This window comes from Myotis brandtii, unplaced genomic scaffold (genome assembly GCF_000412655.1).
Source record: "Myotis brandtii unplaced genomic scaffold, ASM41265v1 scaffold191, whole genome shotgun sequence".
Classification (NCBI taxonomy): Eukaryota; Metazoa; Chordata; class Mammalia; order Chiroptera; family Vespertilionidae; genus Myotis; species Myotis brandtii.
Genome location: NW_005357115.1, coordinates 5,140,779 through 5,153,246, shown reverse-complemented (window position 1 = coordinate 5,153,246; position 12,468 = coordinate 5,140,779). Strand labels below are relative to the sequence as shown.

The following is a 12,468-nucleotide window of genomic DNA, read 5'->3' as shown; positions in this document are numbered from 1 at the left end:
TTCACACAAAGATAACCTTTTTTCTTAAGTAGAAATTCACTTTTAATATCACAGCAGGGTATATTTAATAGATTTTTAAAAAATTTTGTAACTGTTCATATTACCCATAGAATGACGCCATTCACTAATTCTGGAACACCTAGAAATATGTAGGCGTCAAAAGCTCTGAATGGTTCTTTATTAGACCGTCACCGTTTTGAAGACAGCTTCAGATAAACCTAACAATTGAGATGCTGTAAATACATTTGCTCTTTCACCAATCCCTAGCTATATTTGGCAGCACAATTTCCTTTGTTCAAGGATTATTCTTGATTATTGCACAATTTATGTTCTCAAAGGCAGAATACCTTGGACATATTAGTTAAATGAATGGAGGGCTGCAAGGATGAACAAATGAATGAAACATCAAAAGACTGTATTAAGATCTTTGAGGTGTCATTGCTATGTGCCTCACATAGGAACACCCTAGGACCTAGGGCCTAGGTCTTCCTTGGCCAGGGCTAAAGCTCCTGGGCTTCACAAACAGGCCTTTCATATTTAGCAACGGCCAGGCGGGATTACAATGGAACAGAGCGGGTAAGGACGTATACAAGGGAAGAGCATTATTCTGGGCAAGGTTGGTGGCGTTTATGAGAGCAGGGGTGGATTTACTGGGAAGCTAATGAAGCTTAACTGCCGGGACCCCTCACTTGCACAGGCCCCTCCCAAGGCCCGCGAGGAGCCCTAGCAATGAGTTCACTCGGTAGTATGCTTCTGTAAAATTTGCCAAAGTAAGGTCTAATCAAATTCATCACCCTGAAGAGGGCCCTCAAAATAAGTTTCAGGCCCCACACAACCTGGGTCTGCCCTGTGTGAGAGGCAGGCAGAGGCTCGATGGCAGGAGGAGTGCCGGTTGTTAGAGAACATGGTCAGGGAAGCGAAAATGGGAGCTCAGAGGGCCAGTCAAACCTCTGGGTGGTTTCTCGTTCCTTTTTAAAAGCACAGTCTCCTAGGCTCCCAGTTCTCATATCACGATTTTCCTTTCTGCTTTTCTATCTTCTTTGCAAATGAAGTCACAGGAGACATTTAGCTGTTATAAACTTCATGTCAAGCTCTGAAGTGCTTTTTAATAGCAGAAATATTTGGCTCACATGTGGGCTTTGTAGCTGTGGTAAATACCGCTTAGTTATCTGTCGCTACTGTTATCCCACACCTCCAATTTGGAGAAGAAATTCTGCATATGCATTGAGGCATTAAAAAAGGAATATTGTGCCATATCTTAGCCCTTTTGTGAGCAGTTTCCTTTTATTTCTTCTCATATGGAGCTAAGGCTTTTATCATATTGCACTGGTCATGGGTGGGAAAGCAGTAGATAGAAGGGGAACACTGATTATTACATCACTGGTTGGCAGATTCCTCTTAGCTTCTTAAAGGTTAAGTGGTCAAGTAGCTTCTTAATACAAGATCAAGGCATTTCAAGGACTAACTCATTCACCTGTTTTCCGACAAAGTGCTTTAGTAGATTTTGGACAAAATGCTTGCAGTGGTTAAAAAGGAAGAAATTGACCAGAGTTAATATGAAATAAAGACACACAAAATACTATCTTGGAGGTTCTTATATGACTATTGACATATAGACTATAGGTCTAGGTACATATCAGAACAATATATTTAGAAGTAGCATTCTTGAGAACAGATAATAGAAACAAAGGCCATGTAGTAAGCATTGTTTGCATATGTACTGTGTTGAACAATGACATTTTACTTCTTTAGTAACGTAATTATTTTATGAAGTGATGATAGAAAATACTATTACATTTCATAAGTTAAACACTTGACATTTTGATTCCTCAAAATGCAACATTTTGGAAGTCTAGATGTGTTTATTTATTAGTGATTATTAACACCCAGTAAACAACATTATGTCTTGTACAAACACAACCTCTCTTCACAGCATGATGCTGAAATCTATTATTCCCTGATTCCATATGCTGAAATACACGCAAATGCTCACAAATGACCTTAAGCATTAAATACATGTAAATGAGGACAACCTAGCAAGTGTGTGCTTTTGATTGATAACTAAAAGACCAGGTTGAAAACCACAGCCAAAAAGGAAGTCCTCCCCAGAAGGGCCTGGAGTCCGTGCTGGGAGCAATGGCTCCTAAGAACGAGGAGCAGGTACAGATTGCTCTTTCTAGGACCTGCCAGAGGTTTTCTGGGAAACAGAACTGGTTTGTTCATTTATATGAGAAACACAGAGCACAGTGCTCCTTGTGCCATCAACCAGCATTTCAATACAGGATTTGAAAATGCATATCTGGCCCTGGCTGGTGTTCTCAGTGGTTAGCGCACGGCCCGTAGACTGAAAGGTCTCGGGTTTGATTCCCAGTCAAAGGCATGTACAAGAATCAACCAATGAGAGCATAAATAAGTGGAACAACAAATCTGTCTCTCTCTCTTCCTTTCCTTTCCTCTCTAAAAAAGACGAAGTCTATCAATCAATACATAATTAAATAAAGGTGGCTGGGCCTTCTCTCAACCTCACATGGTACACTCTCAACCCCACATAATTCCCACCCAGTGTATAATATATTTATCTTTGGTTTTTCTCATCTATTCATTTAGGGTAATAAGAATACCTGCCTGCCTCATTATGGTTCTTGTGAACATTAAATAAGATACTTATAAAATGCTTGGAACAGTGCCTGACACACAGTAAATGCTCACTAAATGTGAACTATTATTGTTCTTAATAATCACCCACAGCATGGAAAAAAGCAGTTTCAACCAGAGCGTGTTGATGCAGGAAGGTATCTTACCAGCTTGATACTTTCTGAGTCTTAAACACACCAGCCTTCTGATTCCTTTGGATGATGTCTCTCACATCTGTTGGACATAGTTAAGAAAGCTTCTGCACCGACTGTCAATTGGCTAAAAATAAATAAATAAAAGCCCACAAACACAGTGATGTTATCGGACAGGGGATAGGTGACAAGAGAAGAGAAGAGATGTAGGGTTATATGAGGCAGGCGGAGAAGGTTCTAGCTCTGGCCCTACCACCAAATGTTGAGTTACTTGCCGCAGGCAAGCTCTTTTAATTCCCTGGGATACAGTTTTGTTACCTGGGAAATGTACATTCAGGGAGCATTGGGGCGAGGCCCAATGTGGGCATTGGTGGGGGGAGAGGACTATTCCATAGGTGCCAAGCCCCACTTGCTTCAAAGGCAAAGGTCTGCAGTCACCGGGGAGGGCAATGGCCATCTTCTGAGACTTGCCAGGTTGAAGTATTCCCAGCCTCCTAAAGGCTAGTAGGGAGGGTGGGGATGAGCAGCAGAGAAGACTTGGGAGAAAGTGAGACGAGGAAGATGAAGAAAAGCCCGGAGATTCTTTGAGAGAAAATGAATTACTGAAGAAAGTCAACCCGGTGAAAGGCCCCTGGATGAACTGTCCTTACAGGGACCTATGCTCTGGCCTCTGGCCATCTGCTGGTGTGTAAGCACTTGTACAAGAAGAGCCATGTCTACTGAAAAGATGTTTTGGGGAGCTGGTCACTTACATCACGCAACACCGTCTCCAGGAGGGCCCAGGGGAAACGGCACATTGGGAGTTCGCATGGGAAATGCTAGACTTCAGAATGACAGTTAGTTTTGCTTCAACTTCTATAAATCTTGTAACTGTTCCTCTTTGTCTTTTCGCTCGAGTCGCTGTGCAGCTCAGACCCAAGTCTGACCACTACAGTAGCTCCTTCCTATTGGGTATATTTTCTATACTGCCCTCCACTCCTGGCTTCATCATGTTTTCTTGTCTTTCTAATTTTCAATTGCCCTCACTTTCTCATGTATTTCATATGGTATATTCTCTGTGTCACTGTAAGAAACCTCAAAATCCCTCTTTTGGAATAAGGCAGGTTTAAATAAACAAGAAATAAAATAATTCCAGCGAAGGCTGCAAGCTGAACTAAATTGGGCCCATGGGGAGGACACCAACCAGACAAGCGATGTTCCCCTATTGCTCAGAAAAACAGATTTCCTGAATGCTGGAAGCGAGCACTGGCCCAGGTCTCCCTGCAAGAACAGAGCCACAGGACGCTTCAACCCAAATCTCTGCTTGAAACACCAGGCACACCCATTTCTTCTCGGAGTGAATAAGCAGGTACTGTGATAGCTTTCTTCCCCCAGGAGTGGGGAGGAAAAATCAATTAGGTCTCCTAATGAAGGGCTTTGTTGAGGTTTACAAAAGTGCTATAATGCAGACTTTTTTTTTTCCTGGATGAACTTTCCTGTATGCAAATTAAATACTGTTAAATTACATTCATTAAAAAAATAAAAGAGACTAATTTGCCTACTTGTTTTGATTAACTGAAATGACACATAGGCCTACAGTTCTATTTCAGGAAGAAAGTATTTCAGGAAAGTCTTCTACATGAAATGTCTTGTAGAAAAGGACAGCTGACATCTTTATTCTGAGAACAAAATTAGTAGTCAGCTGACAACTGTTTCTGATTGAGCTCCCCCACACTCTGGCCACACCCTAGTCAGCGTTTCCATGGCATCCAACTGCAAGCCATAATGTGACAGGTACACCTGTCGCGTCCTGTGAGTACATGCCTAATCTATCAAGCAAAACATGTTATTTTGTTACTGGAGGTAATACTTTTTATAAAATAGTCACAGGGAAGTTAAATTATATAACTCAGAAAACCTATTAATAATTTTTAGTAAACATCTCAACACTATATACTTTTATACAATTTATAAACCTGTGACTTCAGGTGGTCAGGCTGAAGCAAGCATATATATTTATATTCTAGGAGCAATTTTTTTAAATGAAAAAAAAATTCGCAGCAGTATTTAGGCTGCTTTACTTTTAGAACTGGGGAGAGAATATATTTGGTGGGTTAGAAAAAAATGTCAATAGCGTATGAAAATACTACCTTAAGAGATATATTCTGACATTCTGATCCCCACCCTTTACTTTAGGTGGGGTTTTTGGGTGGTTCCTCTAGTTGGCACTGTGCCCAATAATCAATGTGGCCTTTCTTCTGTGTCACCTCAGGGTAATAAAGGAAATTCAATCAATCGTAGTCGGTCTGTCCAGGACAGTTTTGAACAGAATGGACCAAATCGTGTTCTCTGAACTGCACCCACCTTCTGGGAGACTTCAGTGGGAGGTGCTGGGTGCAAAGAGAGATTTCTGATTCAACGGATACAGAGTAATCACCTCCAATCGCCTTGCCTGGGCAAACAGACCTCCAGAGCCAGAGGACACATGCTCGGGGCTAAAAGGAGACCAGGATTCTAGCTCTACATGTTCTTCTCAAATAAAGCAAAGCTCAGGAGTGGGGCTCCATTATAATTTTGCTTCAGTTGATTTTTATTCTTAAAATTATATTTTTGCATAATAACGATATCACTTATTTAAACAAATTATGTTACCTATTATACATAACATGATTTAAAATATTAACCTCCTTCTGCAATTAGTAATTGTTATATTTATCGGTGGTCACACACATTTTGAGAATTGGTATTGTTCTTTAAACAAGAAAGCATTTGAAAAAGAAGAACATTGCGGCTCAAGCGGCATTACCTTCGTGGTTCATGTTTCCTTTATTCCTCACTGGAACATCAAAGGTGAGAGTAGGAAACTATGAAATTATTATATAAATCCTGTTTACTTTTATTTCTATAATTTCTAAAATGTGACAATATTTGCTAATTTAAAGGTCGCCAAATATTCCTAAGTGTGCTCATTACTCACATGAATTGAGAAGATGGCATAGAGGTGATCGGAACTCTTTTAGCAATGTCAGCCGTGGTTTATGGATGAGAGGACTTTTCTTCCAGAGGGCGCTGAGGAAATGCAAGACGACACTCACCCAAGCAGCCCGGCTTTTGGTAAAGAGAACTGTTTAATGGGAGAAAAAGACACTTTGAAGTCAACTGAACCTGGCTTCTAGGGCCGGTTCCGGGTTCCGATTCTAGCGGCTGTGTAAACGTGGGTCAGCTAACCTCCCTGAGCTCCACCTCGGAACAGGAACGATGAAACCTATTTTATAGGCTTAATGGAGTGTCACATACTAGGAGCCTGACACATAGTAGGTGCCTAATTCATGTCAATTCATTATCTTTTTCAATAATTCAAGTAAAAGCTTTGGAGGGATGAAGAGGCTGGTGATTGTAACTCAAATGAGGTTTGGCAATGAAGCTTCACCTTCTTTCCCTGCCACTCTGAGTCAGTTAAGTGAACATTTATATTGTAGAATTTAAGTCACTGGAGGGAATCCAAGAACTTCTGCCCTGTAGGTTTCCAGTGTCTTTCCCGTGTATAAATGTGTGCTCTAGCCAAGGCGTAGCCTGTGACCCACAAAGACAGGGGCTTGGTCTGTCTTGTCCTCTGCTGTCTCTTTAGCACCTGAAATGCATGCAATTAATACTGGTTGAATTAATTTTAATTAATTAACTAAAAATTAAGTTTCAAAGCTATTTGCTGAGTTCTTGCCCAATGTGAGGCACACAGAGGTCCATTTGTGACTCATCCTGTAAACAGAAGTGCTGGCATCAATACTTCAGCTGGCATTGGTATTGCAGGAGGGGCCTGGGTGGAGGTGGAGGGCCCGGCATTCCCAAGGTCCCAACCATCCCCAACCCAGGCTGCTCAGTCCACATGCAGCTTCACTGATCAATGCCTGTTAATCAGGGATTCTGTTAAAATAATGGTAAGCCAGGGGTGTCCTTTAAAATGGACATGAAATTAACCAAACTTGGAAGAATCTTAAGCTTGAGATCATGATCCAGACTGTGCATACTGTGGGGATGAGACGCTTGGGTCAGGGGCACAGGAAATGGGTCGCCAAGCGTTGCCATATGCTGCAGGTGGCAACTTGATGTTTACTGAGGAGGGGTCAAGGCGGGGTGCTTGTGTTGGGCAAGTAGTGAGTGTAGCGGAGAGGGATGCTCACCTTTAGATTTCTCACTATGATTTGGAAGAAGCTTAGCATCCATAATAACTCAGTATATCCTTTCTCTCCCCTATTCTTATGTCATTGCCATCGCCAGCTACAAATCTTATGGAGTAATTATTATCTGTGGGCACTTGGAGAATTCGTAATTACACTAAAAGGGCAGCGCCAAAGAAAAGGAATACATTCCATACTATTTCAAGATAAATTTGAGAAATGGATGAACCAAATGATGTTATGTTCTAACTTATCCTTTGTTCTCTCCGGGTACAGATAAATCACGGCATCAGTACGGAGAGGCACTCTGAGGTGGGGGGCTCTGTAGTTTAAGGGCCACGGAGAGCCTCAGAGACATCTACCCAGGAATCTGAGAAAATGTTCAGACTTACAACATTCACTTATACCTCAAGTCTTCATCTCTTTTCAGATACCTCTGTTTAATAAATCTCAAATCAACATCTAGCTTTCCTGGTCAAGGTAGAGAGCTCTAGACAGCAGTCATCAACCGCCACTGGTGGTCCGAAAGGTTGGTGACCACTGCTTTAGAAGATACAGCCAATCCACTGGATACATTTTAGGAAGACAGTGAATAAAATAACCTCACAACTGGTTGAAATGTTTCTATGATATAAAGATTCAGAACACATCTTCCCATTGCCTCACATATTTAAAAATCAGAAATAACAGAAGATAAAAAGAAAATATCAGGAAATGCTCTATTTCTAAAAAAGGTAAGAATCAGAATGTTAGAAGATTAAGAGACTAGGAAGTAAGGCTCAGGTAGATTCATTAAATTCAGATGCCAAGAACAACAGAAATAATTTTTTAAAAGATGAGAATAATATACAGGCCAATACTCAGATGTGATGCGCGACTGCCAGGTCGATTTTCAATTACATTTCACTGATGTATTCATTTGTTTCTTAATGTGCTCATCTTGCCCATTAAGAATAATTAGCAGCTTTGCTTAGAGATTTTCTGGCTTCTGGCAATGTTTCTCCCCCTTTTTTTGGTTGACATCCACTTTTACTTTTTAGAAAGTAATTTTTGAATAATATCCTACAACTGCTATATAATTTAGGCTTCCTAAAATTTTAAAGGAAAGACGTAAACAGTAATTTTTAAATGAGTCTGTTTCGACCCATATGCATCAACAGCATGTGATTCAGTGAATTAGTCATTCCAACAGAAAATGGGCACACACATAGAAAAAAAATTTTTTCATTCATATTAACCTCACTCAGCAAAACTGCGCAGGATGAATGCCAGTTGTAAGCTCTATTAGCAAGTCAGGATATCATTAGTATTAAGAGCAGGAAAAACACATTGCCAATTTTTTAAGGCTTGATGCATGCTTGTTTCTTTTAATTTAAAAAAAAATTAGATCTAGTTACAACAGAAAAATGCACACAAACATAGAACAACGGCGTGACGAAAACCGCACTGCACTAGGAAAGTCCTGAAAGACGAAATAAAGCACTGCCCGTTTGGGTCTGCATCCTGAAAGGACCTACTTTATCTACATTGTAGAGTTCTTCCCCTCCTGCCCTCTGGCACCCCGCTATATTAAACCCATTGTAAACCCCGGCACAAAAAAGCACTCTCAGGGCTGAGCTTCTGAGGACCAAATGTTAAAAATCCATTTTCTTGGGAGGGGGCTGTACCAATCATTTCTTTGAAAGGCCGGCAGAGTGAACACAGAATCTGAGATTTCCTCTCTGATTTCAAGAGCTGGCCTGGCATCTTTGCTGTTTAAAGCCAAGGTGCGTTAATTAGTGACATTAGCATTGCTTCCTTTCTTTGGAAGCTCTGTAGTTTAGCTCGATAATAATTTGTGTCATTAAATTTACATGCAGACTACAGATGTTTCCCAGAGTTTGTTAAAAGTTCTAATTGGTTCCTGAGGCTGTTAAATGAGACACCTGCTGACTTAAGGAAAACCTCAGGTTGCTGGGCCCAAGCTGAAAGTTTCTGTGGCTAAAATGACCTTCTCTTGCCCAAGAGTCCTGCCCCCTCTCTCGCCCCTGGAAGAACAGATCCGCTGGGGCTGAGCCGGCATACCTGACTCCCTCTCGCTCTCTGTGTTCCCTGACATGCGGAGGAGGAGCACAGGGAAATGATACCGTGCACGAAATAACTCAGAATAAAAGCAGAGTGAATGAACAACATGGGCTCATCTTTAGGAATATTTTGAGAAACTTGCGACAGCCTGAAGATCATGATTAAAATCCTGCATTTTAAAAAAGGAAGCACCTTTTGTGATCTCTTTCCCTTGTGTGAAAGGCCAAGCCTGTGATTGGCTGTTTTTCCTTCCTGAATTTTTTTAAGTCTGTCAGGCAATTAGCTGGGTGGGGCTCTGTAGAGCACACAAGTGCGGCTGCACAATATCAGCTACTGTGCTGCTGGTACCTCCTTCCTCCCGTTGGAGCAGCCTGATGGAGCTGCTGCAAATTTTATTTGCAAAAAAAAATTACAGAGCGGAGGTAGCAAAAGAAAATAATTTTTTAAAAGGCTTTATGTAAGATGCCACACAAAAAATCAGACCTGCTTTGACATTTTAGGATTCTCAAATTCAAATAAGGAGATTACCTTCTTCAGAATGTAAATGTAAGGCACACCAAAAAACCCAAAGCAAACATATCTTCCACTTTTCCTCTCAATTTCTAACGGCTGTTAACTGCCCCTGAACAAATCAGCTCAATTGCTAAAGTAGCCACAAATTATGCTTGCTTTCTTAGTTAAAGTACAGTTCAATTTTCATGAACTCTGTGTACATATTAGTAAAGCATAATCTAATATAATGGGGTTTGAACTGTAATAGCATGGCAGAAAAAAAGAGATAGCTTTTTAATCCTAAATAAAAGGAAGTAATGAAAACCTGCTAGCTGTTTTCAGCGGGGAGATAGAAGGAACTCCTCAGGAATTAGAGTAGGCATAATATTACATGGCACGGATGTACACTACCAAACACAAGAAAGCTAATTTTTGTAAGCAATATCCAATGTAATAAATATTAAGTAACTTATTTTGTGCTGGCAAATTTCAGTGGAAATAAAAAACAAGAATATCTGAAAATTATTTGGAAACAAAATGTTCTTCCTGCCTCGAGTAGTCCACAAATCATAGGCTCCTTTAAGGAGAAGTGACCATTAAAATCGATCAAAATAAACAACACTTCATCTTGCCCAATGAACTACATATATTTCTACTTTTTCTTAATTACTTATCATATGTATGGGGGAAACTCTTTTTTAATACCCCATGCTGACTTTCTTTATATCAACCATTACTCAGCCTGCCGGGGGTGGGAGGGGATCGGGAGAGGGGAGGAATGAACGCCACAAACCCATTTTCTATCTGAATAAGGATACTTCTGATGGCCTTTTCATTCCCATCAGTTAACAGAACTTCTTTGACATCTGCAGAAATAGCAACCTGGAAAAAAAAAAAGGGGGTAGGGGGAGCACAGCAAACAATGAGCAAATATGCTTGTCTGTGTGGAAGTGAAGACAGGAGTGACAAGCCTTCAGTATCATGCTTCCTCACCTATTTCTCTGTAACAATCTTCAATCTTTTTTCATTTTATGTCTGCATTATTTTAATCATTCAATCAAATCAGTCAATACTTTTATCATTCCATTTGCGGGAGCCTCTATCTTGCTATCATTCTGTTCGGTAATTGCATTGTGACAGCGGATGATGGTATTCTGAGAGGCTTTCATTTGTGGGCTTCTGTTTATCTAGTAGAGCCATCATACAAGGCTGTCACTCTGCCTTTCAGCTTGCTTCTGTCTGACTGCCTGATGCCCTTCATATAACTTTGCATTGCAGGCAGATGGCTTTGTGAGGGTAATTTTTTTGTGAGCTTTGACATGCTCGCACATTGGGCTGTAACCTCGACACATTGTGTAAGAGCGACAGGTTTGTCAAATGCCAATCAGTGTAACAATATGCTTTTATTTGTAGAGACATAAAAACTTGTCTAATGCACTGTGCTGCTACATAGTATCTCCTGAATACATGACTCAGAACCCAGAGAATGGGGAACGACGTTCCTGAATGGCCAATCTAATTCAAAAGAATCTAATTACTGAGCGCTCTGGATCATGTTTGTTGGTGTAATAATGCAGGCAAAACATTAGCAGCTATATCATGGTGCTCCAACTGTGATTCGCCGGGCTATTCCTGAATCTTAGCAAATGGGACTATAATCTGAAAGAAAAAAAAATGCTTTCGCTATGGCAAAGAAAGACGGTGAGAGGCTTGGAATGTCACGACAAGCGATATCGACTCACTGAGGTAAAATGTTTCTGCTCATCGAGGCAGCCATAAAAATCAATATGATCCGAAAGTAAGTCAATCTAGAAGGTCTCTCAAGACCCGGCAGCTTGACCGCAGCTGATGCTGTTGACGGTTCTCTGACCCAGCAGTTGGAGGCCCTGGAACATTTTTCCTTTTGTTCCTCCCTCTGAATGAGATTGGAATTGAGAAAAGACCTACCATGAGCCCAGCCAAGCATGTCATGCCACCCCCTAGCTCACACACAGCAAGGTCCCTGAAAGAGAGAAAAGAAACGGTAGAACCCATACAAATTAGATGAAAATGGTCGGAGAGAGATATATGTTACAAGAACAAATTGCCATCTGCAGTAAGAACGGCGCTACCAGGAAGTTGTCGGGACATGACTGGGCTACCTCATGTCGTTTTGCGTTTTAAAAATAATTATGAAATAGAAAAGTCACAAAGCAGGCAAACCAGTGGGGGTTCCCTCATTAGTGTTCACTGCAACATTACCACCGCTGAGCTGAAAAATCTGAGAAGGTTCCCTTTTTTTCCCTTGTCAATGGCGCTGTCTTTTAGAACTAAACTAGCTAGAGTAGCGAAAGATAATTGTTAGGAAAGGATAACACTGTTAATCCACATTCATTCCTTCAAAAACAGTTAGACAAGTAAATGAAGAATATATGTGAGTGTGTATATACCTATATTATCGTCACACACACACACAACACACACAAAATAAATGCAATCTTGAATTTAAAAAAAAATAATAATCTAAAACAAACCGAAACATTTGGGAAAGCTGAACCGCCCCCATCAGGAACAATTACACAAAGAGCATTTAGCAATTAACACTTAAATCACAATTGACCCCGACACAACACAGTGAATAAACAATGCAGGGACATAATATGGTTAAGCCAGCAAACCCAGCTAAAGTAATGACTGGGCTCTGACTTCACCGCTCCCAAGTAGAGCGGCTCCAAGTTAAAGCTGACAGGCTAACGTGGCACTCTGCACTTACCTTCCTCTTTGTGCCTAAATATCAGCGCTCCACGGGTGACATCCTCGCCCTGGCCCCCTGCCCGCTGATTGGAGCTCCAGTCAAGCTTAAGCACAGCGAGATGAGCAAATGCCAGGCGTCCAGGGCAGCTCTGCAGCCCAAATTCAATACGGCCCTGCTCTTATTCTACATGTTTAGATTCTTAAGATTGTTTCTTCATCCCAGTTTGGGAAGTTTATTA

The 12,468-nt window shown here is 41.0% G+C and overlaps 1 protein-coding gene across 1 annotated transcript in view; it reads right to left on the bottom strand.

The window, feature by feature from the left end:
- The window catches only part of CAMKMT (calmodulin-lysine N-methyltransferase), a 278,568-nt gene that overhangs the window by 27,013 nt on the left and 239,087 nt on the right, over positions 1-12,468 (bottom strand). Inside the window, exons 6-8 of the mRNA XM_005864842.2 lie at positions 11,444-11,498; positions 10,315-10,378; positions 2,802-2,868 (exon numbers count right to left, since the gene is read on the bottom strand). Of these exons, the coding sequence (XP_005864904.1) occupies positions 2,802-2,868; positions 10,315-10,378; positions 11,444-11,498 (186 nt within the window). The remainder of the gene's footprint in view (positions 1-2,801; positions 2,869-10,314; positions 10,379-11,443; positions 11,499-12,468) is intronic.